Below are 24,542 nucleotides of genomic sequence, written 5' to 3' on the forward strand. Positions count from 1 at the left end.
GTCCGCATGTGGCCGTCAAACAGTTGTCAGTCCACCGGCTTCCCGCAGTGTGCGTCCGCTCCCCCTTGTACCTGAGACTATGAAGACCTGACCTGTCCCAACCGTGGACATGTTGGACCTATAGACAGTATGGATATTCCTGAACAATTCCATGAGCAGCAGGAACAGCGGCAGCAGGCTTTAGGACTTCAGACGGACAACCACCATGAAGACATCTTTCCATTAGAAGGAGCTTCAACGTGTGAGTAGAACCTGGGAATGTAACAGGGTTCATATTAGAGTCCTAGTGAATAATGCAAGTCTCATATCTGTGATGATTCATATCAAAATGGGTAGTTTGATACTTTAGCAGAGAAGAAATAACAGTAGCTAAATTGGCAATGATAACAGTACACTATTGTCACCTACATTGATTAAAACTGATTTTACTGTCAGAGTACTTTGCTACTATTGTTACCAAACAGCAATTACAATACTGTAAAAAAAATGGAGGTTTTCTATTTATTCATAGTGACCGAAAATACATTTCTACGTCCACTCTTCACTGACGTAATAACTGACTGAACCAGCTTAAGCTATGATGATTCAGTCATCTACTTCGGTGTTTTTCAACCAGTGTGCCGTAGCACACTGGTAGTCTGCCGTAAGAGATCATCAAGTGTGTCGCAAGAAATTATCCAATATCACATTTTTTCTTTTTTTTTTTTTTATGTCATCGGGCGGAGTTGCAGTAGGAAGACAGGAGTAGGTAGAAAGTTCTCGGTGGTGTGCAAAGAACCGCTCGGATTTCGAGACATCAGCCACCTTGCTTTCCGCGACAATGTGGACTCCAGCACGTCTACTGTACATCACTTGATTAGACCTGTCAAGTGCGGATATAAACGAAAATGTCCTTTCTATTTTAGCCGAATGTGACGACCGTCAATCCTCCCCATGTTTTCTTTCTACACATTGTGGAGGACAGCAAGGTTGCTGATGGCTAGAAATCTGAGCAGTTCTTGAACACGACATGAACAGCTCTCTAGGGGTGCACGATATCCATTTTTTGAAACCGATACCGATATTGATAACTTCCTGCTCCTCAAAGCCGATACCGATATCGATAACCGATAATAAATATATAATTTTTTGAGTTTTTGAACACCTGGAGGATTTAAAAAAAAAAAAAAATAGTGGTGGATTCAACATAGATTTGCCTTTGATCTCATCAGATTTTTCATAATGAGATGTACAAAACAGTGCGTTTCACTTCTGCACTGCCCGACAGCCAGCTAAGAATGAATGCACTTCTATAAACCACAAGGCTAGGTCTTTTCTTGCTTTTATGGGAAGAAACTCGTCTTAATATTGTGAAAGTACAAAAAAAAAATACACATATTCAATACTCAATATACAACAAACTGCACAATACACTTATATACACAACTATTATATGTATAGCATAGCACACTAGCTTGAGCTACTAAAGCATTGGCTGGCTTGTAGAACACAACTTATGAAGTTCTGTACATATGACCCTTCACCACAGAAGTAAACATATTTTGCACATCTATATGTAATAGTAAATATAAAATACTTACATATATTTCCGAGGCGGAAACGTAACAGCATTCACGACTGTCAATGCTCCCGCTAGACCGCTAGTCAATATATCCAACTTAAGTCATTTAAATCCAGACCCTCCCCTGTTACCTCCAGTGTGCCTCAGGGCTCTGTCCTGGGGCCCCTACTCTTCATCATATGCCTACTTCCCCTTGGCAATATTTTTCGTAAATTCAACATCCACTTTCCCCGCTATGCCGACGACACCCAACTCTACCTCACTTCTGAACCCTCCTCCTCTCTCCTGCCCTCATCTTTGACTGACTGTATCACTGAAATAAAAATCTGGTTTACCCACAATTTCCTAAAACTTAACAGTAATAAAACTGAGGTGCTCCTCGTTGGCTCTAAATTCACCATCTCGAAAAACCATAACATATCCATTACCATTGACAACTCCACTGTTTCACCCTCCCCCCAGTCAAGAGCCTAGGAGTAATCCTAGACAACACACTTTCCTTTCAATCGCACATCAATAACATTACCCGGATTGCCCACTTTCACCTGCACCATTAATCGCCTCCGCCCTTCCCTCACACACACATTCTGCTGCAATCCTGGTTCACAGCCTTGTCACTTCCCGTCTGGACTACTGCAACTCCCTCCTCTTCGGCCTCCCTCGTAAAACTCTCCATAAACTCCAACTGGTCCAGAATTTAGCTGCCCGCATCATAACTCGTACCCCGTCCATCCACCGCATCACTCCAGTCCTCCAACAGCTTCACTGGCTCCCGGTCCACTTTCAAATACAGTTCAAAGTTCTCCTCCTCACATTCAAGGCCATCCATAACCTCTCCCCTCCATACCTGTCCGATCTCATTCATGTTACTACTCCCTCCTGTGCCCTTAGATCCTCCTCCTCCATACAACTCTGTCCCCCCCGCTCGCCTTAGCACCATGGGGAGCCGAGCGTTCAGCCGCTCGGCTCCCCGACTTTGGAATTCACTCCCACCCGATCTCAGGAACACAGATTCCCTCCCCCATTTTCAAACAAAACTCAAAACTCACCTGTTTAGACTAGCCTATACACAATAATCACTTGGTTCTGGTCTTCTTAACTGCCCCTATATCTCTTTTAGTATTTTAAATTTCCTTATACGTTATATACTTTCATTTTCTCACTTTTAATATTTCTAAATGTTTGTACGGCGACCTTGAGTGCCAGAAAGGCGCCTTTAAATAAAATGTATTATTATTATTAGACAGCGCAATGTGTAAGTGATTGAACCAAACTACTGTAACAAAAAATAGGTGCATTGAATTATTCCGACCAGCAGGTGGGAGCAATGCCCCGCAAATGGTCAACTGATTTCCCATACTATTGTGTAAGCTGCAAAGCCAGAACAGTACATATGATCGGTCCTAGGGTTATTCCGATCATGTTTTTTTGCTCCCGATCCGATCCCGATCGTTTTAGTTTGAGTATCTGCCGATCCCGATATTTCCCGATCCGATTGCTTTTTTTGCTCCCGATTCAATTCCAATCATTCCCGATAATTTTTCCCGATCATATACATTTTGGCAATGCATTAAGAAAAAAATGAATGAAACTCGGACGAATATATACATTCAACATACAGTACATAAGTACTGTATTTGTTTATTATGACAATAAATCCTCAAGATGGTATTTACATTATTAACATTCTGTCTGTGAGAGGGATCCACGGATAGAAAGACTTGTAATTCTTAAAGGATAAATGTGACTTTGTATATTATGACTAAATATTGCCATCTAGTGTATTTGTTGAGCTTTCAGTAAATGATACTGTAGCCATTTAACTGTTCTGGCCAAATGCATGATGGGAAGTGCAACCATGACTATGCGTAGGGGCACCAATTGATATATCTTCTCTGCGTTGGGAAATAACAGAGGGCGTTAAGAAAAAGATCAACTACTACCTTACTTCCCCACATTGCTTCCCACAATATTTCTAATTGTGGAGGGAGGGATTTTAAGGCTTTAGCCAATTATAAAAAGGCTCCAAAGACTGCCTAAATTCACTCTACTCATTTTACGTTATCTTTTAGCTCTACATGTAAGTAAAACGACGCCATTATTGATTGAACGCGAGTGGGTCGTGCAGCGCATGCGTTAATTGCGTTAAATAATTTTACGTGATCAATTTTTTTTTTAAATCAATTACCGCTGTTAACGCGATAAATTTGATAGCCCTACTTTAAGCCTAAACTAAAGACTCTGGATGAGTGTAACACATTTTGTCTGTAACATTAAATACAAATAGAAAACGATTTAATTAAAAAATATAAATATATTAAAAAAAAAGGCACGTCCGATATTTTTTTGCCGATTCCGATACTTTGAAAATGACGTGATCGGACCCGATCGATCGACATCTTTAATCGGTCCTATTATAAATGTTATTGGATTTATCGGGATTACGTCATAATTCCTATTATCGGACCGATAATTATCGGACCGATAATTATCGGACCAATAATTATCGTGCACCAGTACAGCTCTCCAACAGCACCATGGTGCCAAGCAAGTATAAACGTCGTCTCCGAACGAAACACCCATTGCTTCAAAACAAGTCCATTGACTATTTTGTTTGCCTTTGAGAAAACACAGAGTAGCAGACAACTTTTTTGAGGAAAAACTACAAAGGTAAATGAGAAAGCCCTCAAACACAGTTACCTTGTTGCTGAACTTGTTGCTAAATCCAAAAAGTCCCATACAGTGGCAGAGAAATGAATACTTCCTGCCTGCAAAGCCATTGTCAGCGAGATGCTCGGCCCTGATGCGGTTAAAGAGATTGCTAAAGTGTCCCTGTAGGATAATTCTGAGCTTTTCAAACCGAACTGCTATAAAAAAAAAAAAAAAAAACAGAGAGACTGAGAGCTGTTGAAGAAGATTCCTTCCAGGATATCGGTTCTGTGTTCATCTAAACAGGCTTATGTTTCCCTCTGCGTAAGTATAATTACTGAGAAATTAGTTTTTCATTAAACATACTGCACAGAAATTATGGAACATTTTTGATTTGTGGTGTGCTGCAAGATTTTTTCCAATGTAAAAACGTGCCGTGACTCAGAAAAGGTTGAAAAACACTGATCTACTTTGTGTGATAAAGAGCATAAAAATTTCACATGGGCCATGGGTGCGCTACACCCAATACCGGCCCCAGACATTGGCATAGTCCAATGCTGGTCTTAAATTATGCTAACGTGCATGTCTTAGAAGTGAAGAAACTGCAGAATAACTGGCGTTCAGTGTCCGTTGACTGCACTAGAGTTGCTCTAAATATTACCACATTTTTCAGACTCGAAGTCACACCTGAGTATAAGTCGCAATAGCCCAAAAATACGCAATGAAGAGGGATAAAAACATCACCAGAGTATAATTCGTAGGGCTGAAACTAATCATTATTTTTATAACCGATTAATCGGAGTTGCATAGAAGTGGACCATTTCAAATCTGATCTGAGTCACTTTCGTATATGGTTTAAATCAGATCTGGGCCACATTTTTCAAGAATGTGGCGGCGGTCTGAACAGTCAAGTCTCACCAATCGGAATTCATGCAGCAATTACGTTAGCAAAGAGCGAAAGCGGGACGCAAGGCGGCAGAGATGGAGCTGTTCATTAGCTTTAGCGCCTAGCTTTTTTACCAAGCTGAATTCGTGCTTGACCACAGTAAAAAAAAAAAAATACAATGAAGAAAAGGATAAGCCTGATAATGTTCGGTTTCTTACTGTGTGCCAAATGAGCAATATTTCAGTGTTGCTAAAATGGCTGAGTCGGGGCGTCATGCACGCACACTGCGTAGTTATTTGTTTTGATGCTTCCGCGTGTAACCGGTGTGTCCGCGCTGCAATGACCGCGTTCGAATCCCACCTCGCTCAGATCAAAACTCAAACCCGCGCCAATCCATTTGAAGTGGGAGGGTACCCTCCCATTTTAAATGGATTGGATGTCTACTAGTGATAAAGTCATTCCAATTCATAGCAGATAAAAATAGCTTGTTTTTCCTGTTTATTAGTTGTTTCGTAGAAATATCGTGATATCATCATTATCATGAGCCTTGTATCGCAAATCCTATCGTGAGGTACCCAAGGGTTCCCACTCTTGGTTATCAGCAGCTTAGAACACCATCAGTTCACAACTTATCTGGAGCTGTGACGTTCAGGGAAACCTTGTCAGTTTCAGCGTTTATCTTTGGACTTAACGGTGTTTTCACCTTGCTTGGTCAGCTCTAGAACTCAGGAGGGATGCGGACGCGCCGCCCGAGTCTGGCCAGGGCTGTCCCGTATGCGGTGACAAAATATCGGGGTACCACTACGGCCTTCTCACCTGTGAGAGCTGCAAGGTAAAGCATACGTACGCCATGGCGACTTGACTCCTAACGGCGCCGTAACGTGTCGGCAGGGCTTCTTCAAACGCTCGGTGCAGAACGACAAACGCTACACCTGCGCGGAGGCGCAGAGCTGCCCTATGAACGTTGCGCAGAGGAAGCGCTGTCCTTTTTGCCGTTTCCAGAAGTGTCTGGCGGTGGGCATGAAAAAAGAAGGTAAGAATTAGACAAGTGTGCACTTTGCTCCAGTGCAACATGAATTGTGCTCCACTGACATGCATGCTGTCCGTTGTATCTAAGAGGTTGTAAAAAGCAGCGTCACTACTGCTTGTAATGACCCAGTTTACATAAGATGACTTTATAGCACAGTGATAAGACACGCTCCTTCAGCTGAGTATACATGTACCGATTTTCAGACAATTGGACTCGAGTCACAGGGACTCGGACTCAAGTCGCAAATTTGACGACTCGCAATTCGGTTCGGGCTTGAAGAAAAAAAAAAACGCAGACTCTGACTTGACTCGCTTGAGCTGGGAGGGTCCGAGACTTGAGGCCCAACTTGACTCGTGAGACAATGACTCGAGATTTGAAAAGCTGACTCGAAAAACTTGGATTGTAGATTGGTTCCCACCTGCCAGTGATCCGCTTGGAACACCTTAATGCTGGTTTATTTCCTGCAGACTAAACTGCATAGTTCGTGACCCAGCTCGGCTCAACGTAGCCTCGTATTCTGGCTTGGCTCGATGCAATGTCATGACTCGGCTCGGCCCGACGCAACGTCGTGACTCGACTTAACGTCGTGACTTGACTCGACGCAACCTCGTGGCTCGGCTCGGCTCGACCCAACGTCGTGACTCGGCTCGGCTCGACCCAACGTCGTGACTCAGCTTGACTCAACGTCGTGATTCAACTTGGCTCGACGTAACCTCTTGACTCGGCTTGGCTCGGATCAACGTTGCCTCGTGACTTGGCTCGGCGTAACCTCGCGACTTGGCTCCAGTTTTGTCACAGAATACTTAAAAAAGTAATTTATTTACTAGGGCTGTCAAAATTATCGCGTTAACGCGCGGTAATTAATTTTTTAAATTAATCACGTTAAAATATTTGACGCAATTAACGCACTAGGCCCGCTCAGACAGATTTAAATGTCAGTACAGTGAAAGGCCAACTTGTTAATTGTGTTTTATGGAGTTTTTCCGCCCTCTGCTGGCGCTTGGGTGTGACTTGCATATGTTATGTGGCCTACTGTCGCCCTCTGCTGGCGATTCAGTGCAGCTGATTATTTGGGTTTCGGCGTGCTTTTCTGACGTAATTATATGTCGACGCGAACTCACACTAATAGACAGTGCTATTCAGACCAGCTAACGTCAGCGTCCAGTATTCAGTGGCAGTTCTCATAGCCCCATCACACTGTTTGTGTCTAATACATGCATCGCTTGTGAGTTATATTCCTCCTTTGTTTATATTTATGAGCATTATATAGTTATTGATGATGTGTATTTGAATTTGTTCACGTATATGGTGAAATGCAGTTACATTGTTAGATGCTTGTGAGCTAATTGGCTAGTGCTACTGCTCAAATGGACACGTGTGTGTACATTTTATGTTATTTTGTGATTTATGCAAGTTATTGACACATTGCCTTGTTATTTTCAGTTTTACAAAAATACAAGAAACGTGCTCCTGTCAAAAAGAGATGACTTCAGTAAAGCCCATGCAACTTTGCCTCACCGTCTGATTTCTTTTTGGAACTTATGTTCGCTATCTGTCAATTTGTGTACTCACACACATTGAGGACAGCATAGGGCAACTAGTTTATTTTTTGATTGAAAATTTTACAAATTTCATTAAAGCGAAAACATTAAGAGGCGTTTTAATATAACATTTCTATAACTTGTACTAATATTCATCTTTTAAGAACTACAAGTCTTTCTATCCATGGATCACTTTAAGAGAATGTTAATAATGTTAATGCCATCTTGTTGATTTATTGTTATAATAAACAAATACAGTCCTTATGTACTGTATGTTGAATGTATATATCCATCTTGTCTTATCTTTCCATTCCAACAATAATTTACAGAAAAATATGGCATATTTTATAGATGGTTTGAATTGCGATTAATTGCAATTAATTACGATTAATTAATTTTTAAGCTGTAATTAACTCGATTAAAAATTTTAATCGTTTGACAGCCCTATTATTTACTGATTTTCCCTCAAAAAAGTAATGTAGTTACTTTACTGATTACTTATTGTCAAAGTAACTAAGTTATTTTAAAAGCTGTTTATCAGTTCCTTTTTAACATTTTTTTTCCTCCCTTTGCTGCCTCAACATAAGAATGACAGCAAAAAAATGTAATTGACTTTCCGATAATTGAATTTAAAGCAAAAGCAGGGGTTTAATTAGTGGATGGAGTTGATTTCAACAACCAGTGACTAGCGCTAGCTTACCCACTCCAGATCCCTGAAACTAACAAATAACTGACAAATATCATGGAATTCGTCAAAATCAACTCAACCGACTAATTAAACCCCCGCTAAATCGAAGATTAAGTCTAATGTCAAAAGTTCTGAACTCCAGGGGGTTAGGGTTGAGGGTGAACAGCATATCTGCGCCAATGTAAAACAATGCAAATTGACTGCACAATAATCAACAACACACAAATGAATTGCACAGTGCAATAAACACAAAGGTGGGGGCGGGCGCGAATGCGCGAGCACAACATGGGAGTACGCCGTACACACACGCGGTCTATTTGGCCACAAAACGTGGCGGCAGCTAAGCACTTTACACTCATTCGGACTTACAACATCCCAAAGATGCTAAATGAACACGTCACCTCACGGCATAAATGTGCAACACGAATAAGATGTAAACAATGCTCGCCGACTACCCGCCGTTGCAACGACAAAGTTATGAAACGGCTGCGCATGTAGCAGCTCCAACCTATTGCTGGAACCCTTCAGAATGAAGGAAAAATACTCACGTTCATTCAAGGACGCACACAGATCAACATTCCTCGCACATCTCAACAGGTGGCATCACTCGGCTCGAATGTGCGCATGCCTCTCTCAGTTCTAAAACACTTAGCGCGTGTGACTCGAGACCAAAACACATAGCGCGAACCTTTTCTGCCATTTTTTATTCAGAATGCTCTTTGTAGATGACTACAATATCCTCATTCTACATACATTATGAGGCAATAACAAAATGGTAACTCACAGGCACTAAGGAAACTAATTTTATTCAGATTACGAGTTTGGAAAAATGCACGCGTTAGATTGCTCGTTACTGAAAGGAAGTACAGTATTGGCCCGAATATAAGACGGCCCTGATTGTAAGACGACCCCCTCTTTTTCAAGACTCAAGTTTGAAAAAAAGACTATTTGAACACCAAATTAATTTCTATACAGAAAATAATTACAGTACATCCGAAACAAATTATTATAACAATATATTTGAGAGAAAAAGCATGTTATTTTGCCTCATTCAAATCTTAATATCTGAACATTTAAATATGTAAACTAAAGTGCAATCACATTCGTAAATGAAGTGCTTCTGGTTGTAAATAAACTGGGGCTGTCAAACAATTAAAATTTTTAATCGAGTTAATTACAGCTTAAAAATTAATTAATCTTAATCGCAATTCAAACCATCTATAAAATATGCCATATTTTTCTGTAAATTATATATTCTGTAAAATAAATTATTGGAATGGAAAGATAAGACACAAGACGGATATATACATTCAACATACGGTACATAAGGACTGTATTTGTTTATTATAACAATAAATCAACAAGATGGCATTTACATTATTAACATACTGTTAAAGCGATCCATGGATAGAAAGACTTGTAGTTCTTGAAGATAAGTACAAGTTATAGAAATTTTATATTAAAACCCCTCATAATGTTTTTGTTTTAATAAAATTTTTTAAATTTTCAATCAAAAAATAAACAGGTAGCCCGCCATTGTTGATGTCAATAATTACTTACACAATGCTCATGGGTGCTGAAGCCTATAAAACCAGTTGCACCCAAACGCCAACAGAGGGCGGCAAAACTCCATAAAACACAATTAACAAGTGGGCATTTCACTCTACTGACATTTAAATCTGTCTGAGCGGGACACGCGCCTTAATTGCGTCAAATATTTTAACGTGATTAATTTAAAAAATTAATTACCGCCCGTTAACGCGATAATTTTGACAGCCCTAAATTAAACCAATCTATTTTGATAGAACAACAAAATTGCAATAACTGCATTAACCATCAAAGTGAAGTCTAACTGTAACTGTAGTCTCGAAACAAATCTGAATAAGGAAAAACATTGCAATAAAATAATGCAAACTGGTTAAACTTGAGAGTAGCTGAGATCTGTCATGACAGAACATCGCTTCAATGATATCTGGCACCATCTAGCGTCGTGAATGGGTATAACGTCTAGACTGCGAATATAAGATGATCCCCTCTTTTTCAGTGTTATTTCAATGCAAAAACACCGTCTTATATTTGGGCCAATATGGTAAGCTAAAACAATAGTAAATTAAGGCAAAATTGGCATCAAATGTTCAACACTTGTTCGTGTCTTCAAACAGGGAGAAAATACATTATGTCCTTTTGTGTTTCATGTCCTGGGGGACAGCGGTGAGAGCCGACCGCATGAGAGGCGGACGGAACAAGTTTGGGCCTTTCTACCGGCTGATGAAAGAACAAAAAGTTTATCCCCAGTCAAACACCGACCCCTATAGGGACAAAATGGAAACGGCGCAAAGGCTCTGGCCTGCCGCCACTAATTACTGTCCGCTTATGTGCAACCACATGAGCACCACCCACTCTCAGAATGCTTTCCATCCGTCGCCAGTGTATCCATCTGGAACGGCGTTCTTGCCTTCAGACGATAGGGTGGTCCCTCCGCTGCCGTTTCCCCACGCCGGAACGCATCACCAAGCGTTCCCCGGTTACCACCCGGAGGAAATGCCAACGCCCCTGAGCTCTGGTCCTCACTACCAACCCTTGCACAGAACCCCAAGCAGCCCCTACATGTTAAGAACGCCCTCGCCGTGCTCGAGCATCCCGCCCACGCCGCCGCCTTCAGGCCCGCTCGGTTCCCCGGCAGCCTGCGCCGCGCACTCGTCATCCGATTTTCTGGCTCAGCTCCTGGAAGGGGAGCCGGACGAGAGCCAGCTGTGCGCCAAAGTGGTGGCCAGTCTGCAGAGGGAACAGGCCAACCGGGGTAAACACGACTGCCTCAACACGTTCAGCATCATGTGCAAAATGGCCGACCAGACCCTCTTCGGTCTGGTGGAGTGGGCCAGGAACAGCTCGCTTTTCAAGGAGCTCAAGGTGAACAGCTTTATTTGCAAAAACCGCATCAACCGAAATGTAATGTACAGTTTCCTCTACTAAAAAGGTAGAGGACCAGATGGTTCTCCTGCAGAGTTGCTGGAGTGAGCTACTGGTCCTGGACCACCTCTGCAGACAGGTAACCTATGGAAAACAGGGTTGCATATACCTGGTCATGGGACAGCAGGTAATGTGCTCCATCTCCAGTTGAACTACTTTGTTAAAATGACGATCCCAGTTCTAACTTTTATTCACTTTGTCTCCAGATCGAGATGTCAACAATCATATCTCAGGCGGGAGCCAAACTGAGCAGTTTGGTCACCAGGACGCAAGATTTGGTGTCGAAACTGAAGGCGCTACAGTTTGACAGGCATGAGTTTGTCTGTCTCAAATATTTGGTGCTTTTTAACCCTGGTGAGCTTCTCATTTCTTTAGAAAAGAATGTGGCAAATTCATACATAAATTGCCAAACATGTCACAGCAAGTCATATATTCCTAGAGGCCCTAGAGCAGACATGTCCAAAGTCCGGCCCAGGGGCCAAATGTGGCCCGTGGTCAAATTTCATCTGGCCCCCAGCCTCTGTCATGAAATCAATAACGTCTGGCCCACACACAGAATTAATAAATTGGTCAGCAGTACTGCTACCAGCATATGAAGTAGCTTAATGCTGCTCCTCATTTACCCACTAAAAGGCAGCAGCACTCTAAGCAACATTACCCCGTGTTACCCTTTATTCCATTTCGAAAATGGCGACAATCAACAAAAAAAAAAAGAAAGTTGACTGTGACAGCCGACGCTTAAAGAATAGGTGGAAATTGGACTATTCTCTAAAATACGCAGACAGTCTCCGTTTTCAAATGTGAGGCGATATTACCAAACAAGACATGCTGACATGTACGACAACATTACAGGGAAGATACGTAGCGAGAAATTGAAGCAACTTGAAGCTAGTTTAATTTTACAGCAGCAGAGAACGCCACAAAGGCTAGTTGCGAAATTGTTGAAATAATTAATTTAGGGCGGTCAAACAATTACAATTTTTAATCGAGTTAATCACAGCTTAAAAATTAATCAATCCTAATTAATCGCAATTCAAACCATCTATAAAAGATGCCATATTTTTCTGTAAATTATTGTTGGAATGGAAAGATAAGACACAAGACGGATATATACATTCAACATACTGCTTGTAAGTACTGTATTTGTTTATTATAACAATAAATCAACAAGATGGCATTAACATTAACATTCTGTTAAATCGATCCATGGATAGAAAGGCTTGTAGTTCTTAAAAGATAAATGTTAGTACAAGTTATAGAAATTTTATATTAAAACCCCTCTTAATGTTTTCGTTTTGAATAAAATTTGTAAAATTTTCAATAAAAAAAATAAACTAGTAGCTCGCCATTGTTAATGTCAATAATTACACAAAGCTACTGGTGCTGAAACCCATAAAATCAGTCGCACCCAAGCGCCAGCAGAGGGGGACAAAACACCAAAAAACACAAGTAACAAGTGGACATGACACTGCTGTCATTTTACGTAATCTGTTTGACCGGGGCATGTGCGTTAATTGCGTCAAATATTTTAACGTGATTCATTTAAAAAATTAATTACCGGCCGTTAACGCGTTAATTTTGACGGCCCTAAATTAATTAAAAAATAATAATAAAGCAAATGTGACACACAGAATGGCTTGCTAAAATTTGCTTAAATATATTGTTCTACGTTAAGGACGTCAGCCAAGGTCGGCCCTCCACATTTTTACCGCAACAAATCTGGCCCCCTTTGCAAAAAGTTTGGACACCCCTGCCCTAGTGTATAGGCCTCACGTAATTAACTATTGATTATTTTATTGAAATATTTGACTGTTAATTCAGGGTTTCCCCTAGGATTTGTTTGAAGCTGTGGTGGTGGGCTGCATCAGAGTCCGACAGACGCACCATGTCGTGCCACAGTGAAATTGCGTAATATCATGACAACTGAAGAGGTTTTTTTTCGCATTTCATCCCCAAGAAAAACCATAACAAAGATCTATTTGAAATATTTCATTACCCAGGCTAACGTTGTAGCTCTCAGCTACGGTACATGTACGTAAAATGCATACAGCTACATTACCTTACGTAATAATACAACTTTTTTTCTCGTAGCAATAGTACGACTTACATCTCGTAGTCCTTCTTTTTCCTTTTATTTGGCCCTAATACGTAGTACATTACCATAACAATAAGCTCTGTTAACGGACCTATTTCAAGGAGTAGGGGGAAATTCTGATAGCCTTGTAAAGAGTTCTACTAGTTTCGGCCATTTTTCAAGTGTCCCAGGGCTCGCGAAACGCATTTATCAAGGTTTCGTCAGCCGTGATTATGTATATGCGTCCGCTGAAAAAGCCTGATAGAACAGATTAGGGCTGCAGCTATCGATTATTTTAGTAGTCGATTAATCGATGAACTAGTTATTTCAAATAATCGAGTAATCGGAAAAGGAACATCAAAGATTAAAATACCTGAGCTGAGCCTCAAACGGTTTTAAAAACAAATAAATGAGGATCTATGTACAACAAAAGAACAATTGGCTAACTTACATGGGAAAAGTCCTTTAGCTAAAATGCTACAAAATGCTAACTTTTTTTCCCAATGCTCTTAACAAATGGTTCAGACTCATATTTCCACAAAAAACGGCTAAATATACATATAAACTACATTACGAATATATTAAAAAACATAAGCCCAAAGAATAACTTAGCTTACTTTGATCTTAACAGGGAGCAGTTGGATTCAGCCATGTGAAATGAGGCAGACCAGAGGGCAATGTATCCACCCTCATCAATAAACTAAATGTAAACACTTCAAAATAAAACATTACAACGCCATTTTAATTAAACGAATACTCGAGGCAACAAAATTTGAATTTTTTTTTTCTAATCGAATACTCGAGTTAATCGATTAATCGTTGCAGCACTTGAACAGATATAAGTACGCCTGCCCCTCCGCTGTTGGATGCGTTGTTGATGTTAGCGCAGCGGCGCTCTGAAAATAGAGCAAGGCTGTATTTTAGGCCCCGCCTCTCGGCGCAAATTCATTCAGACTTGCGGTTTCTTCCAAAACGGCCGTCCAAGCGTGATGCTTGGCAAGATGGCTACAATATTTCCTGACTGTAGCCGACAGCCTACAATCTACGCACACTTGATGCTACACTAGATATCACATGCATATAGAACTACATGCGTAATAACAGACTCAGCAGCGTTAGTAAACAGCTGCCATTTTAAAGCAGTAGACTTCTCAGAAAGGCTCTGTTGTAGTAAACCTTCCTAGCAAACCTAAGTAGCTTTTTATCCAAAATACTACTAAATCGGCAAAATCTTGACTTGAATCCATCTTTAAATGATGAAACAGGTTTAAAACTTTCACATGTCGAAAGGAGACAGAAGGCAACTAATGCAAAAACGGGAGCAATTTTAACAACTTTAACAGTTGATTCACAACATTAAATGACTTCCAAACATAGCAAAGGTTACTATGTTGTTTTTTTAAATGGAAAAAAAACATTTTTAAAAAACCATGAAATGTAACACCAGTTACTTTGCCAAGTAACTAATTACTCTCACGTTCAGGTCACTGAGCTACTAACTGAATTACTTTTGGGGAGAAGTAACTTGTAACATTAATTACTTTTTAAAAGTAAGATTAACAACACTGGTCATAAAGATGCAGTCTGCAGAATGGAAAGTGACGAAAGCGGAGATTTTATTCTGCCAATTTGTTGCCGAACACAATTTGCGTGCAACTATTGCTGATCACTTCTCGGAATTAGCCAAACAAATGTTCCCTAACTCAAAGATTGCATCGGTAAGTTAATTTTGTCAATTAACCTTTTTAATTTATAATTGGACACACTAACGAACTACCTTCAAGTCAAACTGAATTGCGAGCTGAAGTGCAGCCATCAAAAGACATGATAGAAATTACCAAAAGGGCTACATACAATTATAACAAAAGTCACTGTTAAATTTTAGTAATCATCATAGGCGGAGTTTGACTTTTGGCACATGGGGGGCACAACATGTTGATGACCCCGAAACGCAGTGTCAGCAATAAAATTAACTTACAAGAATATTTATAAGATGACAATGAGCGTTTTTTGTTTCCCATCATTCTGGAGGGGATTTCTAAATCCGGCTGCTTAGGCAATACTTTTCGGCAAAATCGTCATCCATTGAATATGGTACGCCCGCCGGTGTCGTGCCAATGTAGTTACCCCAGTCAAAAATTGTACCCCCTAGGCAGAGTCATATGGAGGTAGATTTGTGTCTTTATTATTCAATCAAAAAAAAAAAGTTGCTTCAATAAAAAAAAAAAAAAAGTTGCTTCAATTAAAATATACTTTTTCAATCAAAAAAAAAAAAGTTTCTTTAATAAAAAAAAAAGTTGCTTCAATCAAAATATATATTTTCAATTAAAACAAATCGCTTCAATCAAAAAAAAAAAATGAATGCAAAAATAAATTTGAAAGTAAAAAAAAATAAATGTGAAAGCTATTTTTCTTTGATGGATTTTTTTTTTTTTTTAATTGGAGCAACTTTTTGATTGAAGTAATGTTGATTTGTGTTTGGGCCACACTTTGGCTAGGAGGTTTTTGTCTTTAATATTCAATCAAAATATAACTATAAAATATATTTTTTTAAAAAAGAAAAACCACTTCAATTAAAAAAAAAAGAAAAATTTCAATCATGGAAAACGTTTTTGAATGCCAAAAATTACTTGAGATTGAAAAACTTGCATTTGAACACTTACTTTTTCATTGAAAAGTTTGATTGAAGCAAACCTTTTTGTGTTTGGGCCATATTATGGGTAGGACATTTGTGTCTAAATCATTCAATCCCCCAAAAAGTTGCTTCAATCAAAAAACCTATTTTCAATCAAAGAAAAAAATCATTTGAAAAATAAAATTGCCATCCCTTAATTTTTTCCTTTTTCTGAAAATTATATGCAAAGCAAATGACTAAGGTGCTAGTCACATGATCTGTTCGAAAAATAATTTTGACCCACTATAAAAATATTTTGTTCATTTCATTCATTTTTGTTGCAGTTTTATTGCTTTACAACTTTTATATCTATAGGAAAGTCAATTTCATGCGATTACACATTTCGGCCACCAGGGGGGCCTGCCCCCGCACCCCTTAAAATCCGCTTATGGTAATCATGATGTAGCTGAAGATATTTGCACCAGGTTATATGTGACAATATTACCAATAAATTATTTTTAGTTTGATTTTTGTTTCATATTGCACGCTTTATAAAAAGTTAAGATTAGTCACCATTTTGTAAGGGCGTACATCACTAGTTTTAAGATTGCCAATGGCCTCGGGTTGACAGGTATGATGATGTATTAAAAATTGTAAACCATAATAGGGTCATAAACATACCTGTTGAGCAAACGTCGCTAATAGACAGAACCTTGACGTTGAAACACTTTCAAGTTAGGCATCCGATTAATATCCTGTAAACACAAAAAATGACTCATTCACCGTGAAGAAAAATAATTTGTAGATTACTTTTGAAATATAAATCCATATATGTTTGCTTGGAGTAGATGTGAAGTCGGTGCAGAGTCGGCGGCAAGTGGAGCACACGCAGGAGAGAGTGAACCGGGCGTTGATGGAGCACACCCAGCGGACTCACCCGGGACACTCGGACAAATTCGGCCAATTGCTACTGAGGTTGCCCGAAGTCCGCAGCATCAGTCTGCAGGTGGAGGAATATTTATACCAGCGCCACCTTCTGGGCGATCTGCCCTGTAACTCTCTTCTCACCGAGATGCTGCACACCAAACACAGTTAATAAAAAAATTGCAAAAATCTGACGTTTACATGGAAACCACATCAACCTGCTGCTGCAATGTAAAAACAAACAAAAAATGTAAATAAAAACAGAATTCCAACAAGCATGAGACAACAAAGTGTGCAAATGATTTAAAAATGATTTTTATTCTGGTCCTGATGCCAAGGAGAGTCAATGAAGGAAATAAACATACACATACTGGCACAGATTTGATGACAGAAAAAAATATAATAAACACATAACGACAGCGATGGGAGGAGGGGAGTACTACCTGAACCGACAAAAATTAGTAGAACCTGAAATTAAACATCAAATGTAAAGCAAACTAAATAAATAGACCCCCTTGGGTGGCAGATTTTAGGGGGAGGATTGCACAGAATCAAAATAAAGTTATTGCATAACCACATACTACTCTTGATAAATAAATACACATCCATAGTCCATGTGCACATTCTTATTTTTTTTTCTGTTTTTTATTTTTCCTGTCTTCACATCAACATTGTCAATATGTGACATGTTGGAGGCAGCCAGTGATTTTAAACAGACAACCCAATGGAAGCTCACGGGGGCAAATTTACCATCACTGGCAAATATGTAGTGTTACAATAAAAAAATTTGGCCGTTTACATTCCTCAGAGTCTAAACAGACCGAGTGGCTTAGATTTAGGGCTGCTACAGTCCAGAAAAATCCTTCATCAAGAAGCCCGGACAGACAAAAAAGGGGATTAATTTATGGTAATAAGACGAGAAAATGTCTAATTCCCTCGACATTTAATCCCAAAACGTACATCTAACCCACGTGTAAGCAGCGGACTAGCTTATTCCGATTTTTACAAAAAGCACAGCTTCTATTTTCAAGCGAATTATTCTCGAAAAGTAATCAGCATTCATGACGTGTCAAATCGGCATTGGTTAGCAGAGTACAAATACTAGCCCTCCTTCACGGTTATCTTTCCAGTTGTGTTTCTCAGAATAAGCGCACCACGTGTCAATGAAGGAAAACTCATCCAGCAAACATGAGTAGAAAATGAACATCCAAACGTCTACAGCAGAAGCCGTCGAGTGCACGGGCGGCCAAATCGCTTCCACGGTTGAGCGTGCCCGACATTCGTACATCTTTTCCAGATGTGAACACCCTCTTCTGTCAACCATATTCGTGATTCAGCCCTAGAGAGAAGAAAAGGCAGCGAAAAAATAGGGAAGCGGCAATGAACGACTACAGCCCGGAATACTGTCGAACAAAAAGGCAAGGCGTTGAGGTTGTCGTATCTTGACACGAAAGGGGCGCGGGATCTTACACGGCGCTTTATCGCGTACAATCATCCATCCGGGAGCTCTGAAAAGGGAAGCGATGGAAAAAGATTCAGCAATTTCTTGGCACATAGCGTTGATTGTTCTTTCAGTTTGTCTGCTACTAAAAAAAAGAAAATAAGCAAGGAAAATCTCCCATAAACAAGCCAGGATAGAAAACCGGAATAGCAAAATTCATTTTGGGGTGCCGAGCTTCTTGGGAGTTCCCGGGCGCTTTTGCCAGAAGTGTCCTGGGATGGTGATGGCGTCCACGCTCATGGACATGGTCTTGGACGGGATGGCGGTGAACTGCTTGCGGTCGGAGCTGTACTTGTAGATCGACTCCACCATGTCCAGCGTGATGACGCGCGGGCCGATGCCGGTGAGCCGCATCATTTCCTCTGTTTCGGGGTTCATGGTGTAAACCGCCCGGAACTGGCAACTGGCGTCCCTGAAGAGGATGAGGAAGTGGTTGGCCGTGCTTTTCTCCATTTCCTGGGACAGAGAGATAGAGAAAGTTAGGGTGGATACTAGAGCTGGGAATCTTTGGGCACCTAACGATTCGATTACGATTCAGAGGCTCAGATTCGATTATAAAACGATTATTAACGCACCCCCCTCTCTTTTTTATTTATTTTTAAAAAATGTTTCGTACATTAGTTCCAAAATTGTTCAAAAATCCTCTCAGGCTAAACCAAACTCCTATTTCAGTATCAAGTTAACATATAACAGTAAACAAATATACAAAAATAACAGTAAATAAAAAACTCCAGTCCCCATTCTGTATCAGCAGCTTTAAACTACATTCAATTGAATTAACGGTGTGAATCAACTGTTACAGTTGTTAAAATTGCTCCCGTTATTCCATAATTTCCCTTCTGTCTACTTTTGTCAAAGTTTTAACACTATTTCATCATTTAAAGATAGATTCAAGACAAGATTCTGCCAATTTAGGAGTATTTTAGATAAAAAGTTAATTAGGTTCGCTACAACAGAGCCTTCTAGAGAGGTCTACTGCTTTAAGATGGCGCCTGTTTACTTACGCCGGAAAGTGTCAATTCGCATCTCTTCAATAACACATGGTCTAACACTGACGTCATCTGTCATTTTGCATCTAGTTCTACGTATTTATGATATCTACTGTAGCCGTATGTTTGTAGCAACTAGCAACTGGGCGTTCTTTGTAGCGGCTGTCAGCCGCAGTCAGGTATGATTGTTTTTTTTTTTTATCTAGCGGTATGAGTTGAACATGATATTTACTCTCGGTCCGTTCCTCATTGCGTCCCAAAGACCGCGCTGACTGTATTTTACTTCCGCTTTACCTGGTATAATTCAATAATCGGAATTTGGATATTTGTGAATCGTTCTCGAATCTATCACGGCCGAATCGCGAATAATCTAAGAATCGGAAATTTTGCACGCGTCTAGTGGATACGGTGGGGCTAAATAAGTATTTAGTCAACCACTAATTGTGCAAGTTCTCACACTTGAAAATATTAGCGAGGCCTGTAATTGTCAACATGGGTAAACCTCAACCATGAGAGACAGAATGTGGAAAAACAGAAAATCACATTGTTTGATTTTAAAAGAATTTATTTGCAAATCATGGTGGAAAATAAGTATTTTGTCAATACCAAAATTTCATCTCAATACTTTGTTATCTACCCTTTGTTGGCAATAACGGAGGCCAAAGGTTTTCTGTAACTCTTCACAAGCTTTTTACACACTGTTGCTGGTATTTTAGCCCATTCCTCCATGCAGATCTCCTCTAGAGCAGTGATGTTTTGGGGCTGTCGTTGGGCAACACGGACTTTCAACTCCCTCCTCACCCCGTGGTGTCAAAATGATAACAAGAACGGACGCAAAAATCCCAGAACCACACGGAGGGACCTAGTGAATGACCTACAGAGACCACAGTAACACAATGCGCCGCCAAGGACTCCAATCCTGCACTGCCAGACGTGTCCCCCTGCTGAAGAAAGTACACGTCCAGGCCTGTCTGCGGTTCGCTAGAGAGCATTTGGATGATCCAGAAGAGGACTGGGAGAATGTGTTATGGTCAGATGAAAACAAAATAGAACTTTTTGGTAGAAACACAGGTTCTCGTGTTAGGAGGAAAAAAAATACCGAATTGCACCATACCCACTGTGAAGCATGGGGGTGGAAACATCATGCTTTGGGGTTGTTTTTCTGCAAAGGGACCAGGACGACTGATCTGTGTAAAGGAAAGAATGAATGGGGCCATGTATCGAGAGATTTTGAGTGAAAATCTCCTTCCATCAGCAAGGGCATTGAAGATGAGACATGGCTGGGTCTTTCAGCATGACAATGATCCCAAACACACAGCCAGGGCAACAAAGGAGTGGCTTCGTAAGAAGCATTTGAAGGTCCTGGAGTTGCCTAGCCTGTCTCCAGATCTCAACCCCACAGAAAATCTGTAGAGGGAGTTGAAAGTCCGTGTTGCCCAACGACAGCCCCAAAACATCACTGCTCTGTAGGAGATCTGCATGGAGGAACGGGCCAAAATACCAGCAACAGTGTATGAAAAGCTTGTGAAACGTTACAGAAAATGTTTGGCCTCCGTTATTGCCAACAATTATTGTTATTGCAAACAAATTTATTTTCCACCATGATTTGCAAATAAATTCTTTAAAAATCAAACAATGTGATTTTCTGTTTTTTTCCCCCCACTTTCTGTCTCTCATGGTTGAGGTTTACCCATGTTGACAATTACAGGCCTCTCTAATATTTTCAAGTGGGAGAACTTGCACAATTAGTGGTGGACTAAATATTTTCCCCACTGTATTAGCGTTGGACTCTGGCACTCGTCCGCGGGTGGCTCACCTCTACAATCTTGTTTTTCTGGGGTTCGTTGACCTTGCCGGCCAGGCAGCAACGGGAGATTGCGTTATGGATGATGAACTTGTTGGACTTAAAGCTCGGCTCCTTGTATAGCTTTGGTCCTGAAAAGGAAAAAAAACAGGATTTACCTTGCGAAATTGCGTTGGGATGCTTTGCCTTTCCTATAGATTTTCGGTCATTTCCCATTCATTTTTAGGGGTGTGACAAAATGTCAAAATTGTGATAGAGTGATCCCTCGTTGTTCGCGTTTAATGGGGAACATAACTCGCCGTGATATGCATACACAACAGGAAAACAGTCCATAATTTTCAATTAATTGTACCCAACTAAACACCACGAACTGCATGTAAAAAAAAAAAAAGTTACCTGAGAGTTTAACTCATTTGCTCCCAAAAACGTATAAATACGTTCTATTTTTAATTGTTGCAGTGTCCAAAAAAAGTATTTATACATTTTTACGTTTTTTTTTTTCACAAGAGACATCTCTAGGTTCTGATGCAAATTAGCTTCAAAACATAAAGCCCAAAATCCATTTTAAGGCAATAAAACTGACCAATGGAGGGCAGTAGCGCATTTGGTAAGACCCGCAACCCGATTCAACGGAACGAATGCCTGGGCCGCACGGCCGGGGCGCCGGCGGAAGACAACCGAATGGACGACCAGGAGGCCGTCCAGAATGCCAGGTGCGGGAAGTCCGAGCAGGACGACCGGGAAAGACGTCCAGGACTCCAGGCGACGTACGACCAAGTGCGACGACCAGGAGGACGTCCAGGATGCCAGGCGGCGGACGACCAAGCAGAACAACCGGGAGGACGCCCGGGATGACAGGCGCTGGACAACCGAGCAGAACGACTACCAGTGCAGCGGATGATGCCGTTGAGTCCATGCTGCTCGCCGAGCAGAGCCAGCGCTGCCGTGCTCGGCCGCTCGCGTCTCCCGGGACCCTCCAGTGTCCCACGACTCAGCCAGAAACGCGCACGGCCAAACTAGTTCCCCCCCCAGGAACACGACATGCCCCACACAAGTTCCCCAGGCGAACTCCGCCACGAGGCAGTGGTCACCACAAAAGAAAGACTCAAAAAAATCCATCTTGATAAGACAGGCAGTGACGAGGGAAAAGCCCACCCCATCCGCCGAGACAGCTGCGGCCACAACAGCGCCATCTCCCAGCCCAACAGTCTAGCCATGTGCAAATAAATTGTTACTTTGCTATCAAAAGCTGTATTTGTCTTGTTGTTTATATTATTTTGTAGAAGAAAAACATTATTCAGATGTTTGGGATGTCACAAAAGCAAAAAATAACTGTTAAAGTCAAAGTTATGTTTGAAGTGTGTGCTTTTACAAAAAGCTAAATTTCTGTTTTTTCATCAGAAATTGGAAAATTGCTCAAACTAAGCTATTTTCTAATGCTGATTTCTAAAGAATGGAAAAAGATATCAACTAACTTTTATAATAATAATTTGATTACTCAGTACTGACAAAAATAATGCTGTTAGTAACGCCGTTATACTCTAACGCCGTTGTTAACAGCACTGCCCATAAATGCTCCAAAATGTGGTAGCTGCCACCCTCCCAGTCATAACAGAGTGAACGTCTAGCACCGCCAATCGCATTCAATAAGTTAAATAAGTGCCTAGTAAGGACACTCGAGTTAAAAGTTACACCTAGAAGTTATTCCTAAATAATTAAAAATAAACAGCTTTTAAAAAACGTGAATCATTTAGTTTACATGGAATACAACTGAACTGGACTGGATTAAGGCCATGTCTACACGTAACAGGGTACTTGGCAAAAATAAGAACTGTTTCTATGGTTTGGGCTATCATCCACACGCAAATTTAAACGATGGTTCTTAAAAACTCCGTCCAAAGTGAAGATTTGTGAATTCTGCATTTGTAGCACCATCGTGTGGACACTGATAACCCAAAATTTAACTGCGGAAACATAACTGACTGCAACAAACTTTGTCCTTACGTCACACGTGAGACAAATGTTTACATTTGGAGTAAATCAGACAGGTGCTTTATGCTTCCATTTATTTTACAAACTGTTGCAGTGCTTCATATTGAAGAAACACATCCGAAGGATGGGGGTATTATGGACAATTGTTTTTCACTCATTTTTATGAATGTACTGAAAAATGAATGAATGTGGTTGCCTGTGGAACCTTTTTTTATCTATAAACATGCTAGTGTAGATGTAATTATTTTTCCCGGACGTATTAGGGCAGGATCCTTGGTTTTTAAAAACCCTGCTAGGTGTAGACATGGCCTAAAACAAACTGTATGAAAATATAATTCAGTCACTATTTCGCCAACCGCTAGAGGGAGCCCGCGTACCGCTGCTTTAGACTGTACGTGTCCTACCTGTGTACTCTGGTATTGAGGCAGAGGAGGAAACCGTGGAGCCGTTCTCCCAGTCCCTGTCTCCATTGTGAGCGCTCATTCGTCCTGGCGACATCAGGCGGGAGGGAGAGTGGGAACGACTGGCGGGAGGAAAGGAGAAGTTAAGTGATTGTGTGCTTCATTAAAACCACGTAAAAATGATAGTGGAGTTACCTGCCAGATCTTCTGACAGTTAAGCCTCCGGATTCATTTGCCATGGAGGACAAGTTCATTGTAGAGTGGGAGTAGACCTTATTCAGCCTGCTGCCTAAAAAAAGAAAAAGCATATTGGTAAGTAAATATCTATAATAAATTGTGTTGTACCGATACAGGTATCGGATGGGGCCCCGATACGGCACTGAAATGTAGGCATCGGTTTCGGGAGCGCTAAGAAATAATGCTCTGAGAATGCAAAATATTTGCGCTCCGTAATTTCGTTTCCAACCACTTGTTCTTCCCAAAATGGCTTCCGAAGAAGAAAACGAAGAACACAATAAAGGTTGAACTGTATTAGAGCTGAAACGAATACTCGAGCAACTCGAGTAAATCGAGTTTAGAAACTGATCCGAGTAATTTTATTCACCTCGAGTAATCGTTTATTTTGACAGCTCCAAGCGTCACGTTTTGCTCGGACTACTTTTAATCTGGGACAACGCGCTGATGTCACGTGCGTAGAGGGAGAAGCAAAAAAAAAACCCCAAAAAAAACCCAACAACTTACTGCAGGCGAAAGCCGCTACAAATGACACCGACGTTGCTAAACACTAGCCCGCACGATGCTACGTTGGTAGCAGGTAGCGTCTGATGAGTCTCATAGAGATCACATATATGTTGAACTAGATGCAAAATGACAGACTCGGCCGCATCTGGGCAGCGTTAGTAAACAGCCGCCATCTTA

The 24,542-nt window shown here is 40.8% G+C and overlaps 2 protein-coding genes across 4 annotated transcripts in view; one reads left to right on the forward strand and one right to left on the reverse strand.

Annotated features, from left to right (window-relative positions):
* On the forward strand, positions 1-17,558 carry nr5a5 (nuclear receptor subfamily 5, group A, member 5). 2 transcript variants are annotated; one of them, XM_057860845.1, is made up of 7 exons: positions 1-241; positions 5,813-5,928; positions 5,988-6,129; positions 10,784-11,265; positions 11,333-11,452; positions 11,532-11,679; positions 16,862-17,558. In XM_057860845.1, exons 1-7 carry the CDS (start codon positions 130-132, stop codon positions 17,107-17,109), a joined length of 1,368 nt encoding a protein of 455 aa, XP_057716828.1. In that variant the 5' UTR covers positions 1-129; the 3' UTR covers positions 17,110-17,558. The 2 variants fall into 2 exon arrangements, with proteins under 2 accessions (XP_057716828.1, XP_057716827.1); XM_057860844.1 differs by having other exon boundaries at positions 10,565-11,265; positions 16,862-17,554.
* Positions 17,237-24,542, reverse strand: part of camsap3 (calmodulin regulated spectrin-associated protein family, member 3) — a 74,004-nt gene continuing 66,698 nt past the window's right edge. For both annotated transcript variants that reach the window (XM_057860843.1, XM_057860842.1), the window contains 4 exons: positions 23,820-23,913; positions 23,628-23,746; positions 21,244-21,362; positions 17,237-18,894 (listed from right to left, as the gene is read on the reverse strand). In XM_057860843.1, coding sequence (XP_057716826.1) covers positions 18,595-18,894; positions 21,244-21,362; positions 23,628-23,746; positions 23,820-23,913 — 632 coding nt within the window. In that variant the 3' untranslated portion in view covers positions 17,237-18,594. The remainder of the gene's footprint in view (positions 18,895-21,243; positions 21,363-23,627; positions 23,747-23,819; positions 23,914-24,542) is intronic.

The sequence above is a fragment of the Corythoichthys intestinalis genome, chromosome 16 (genome assembly GCF_030265065.1).
Source record: "Corythoichthys intestinalis isolate RoL2023-P3 chromosome 16, ASM3026506v1, whole genome shotgun sequence".
Classification (NCBI taxonomy): Eukaryota; Metazoa; Chordata; class Actinopteri; order Syngnathiformes; family Syngnathidae; genus Corythoichthys; species Corythoichthys intestinalis.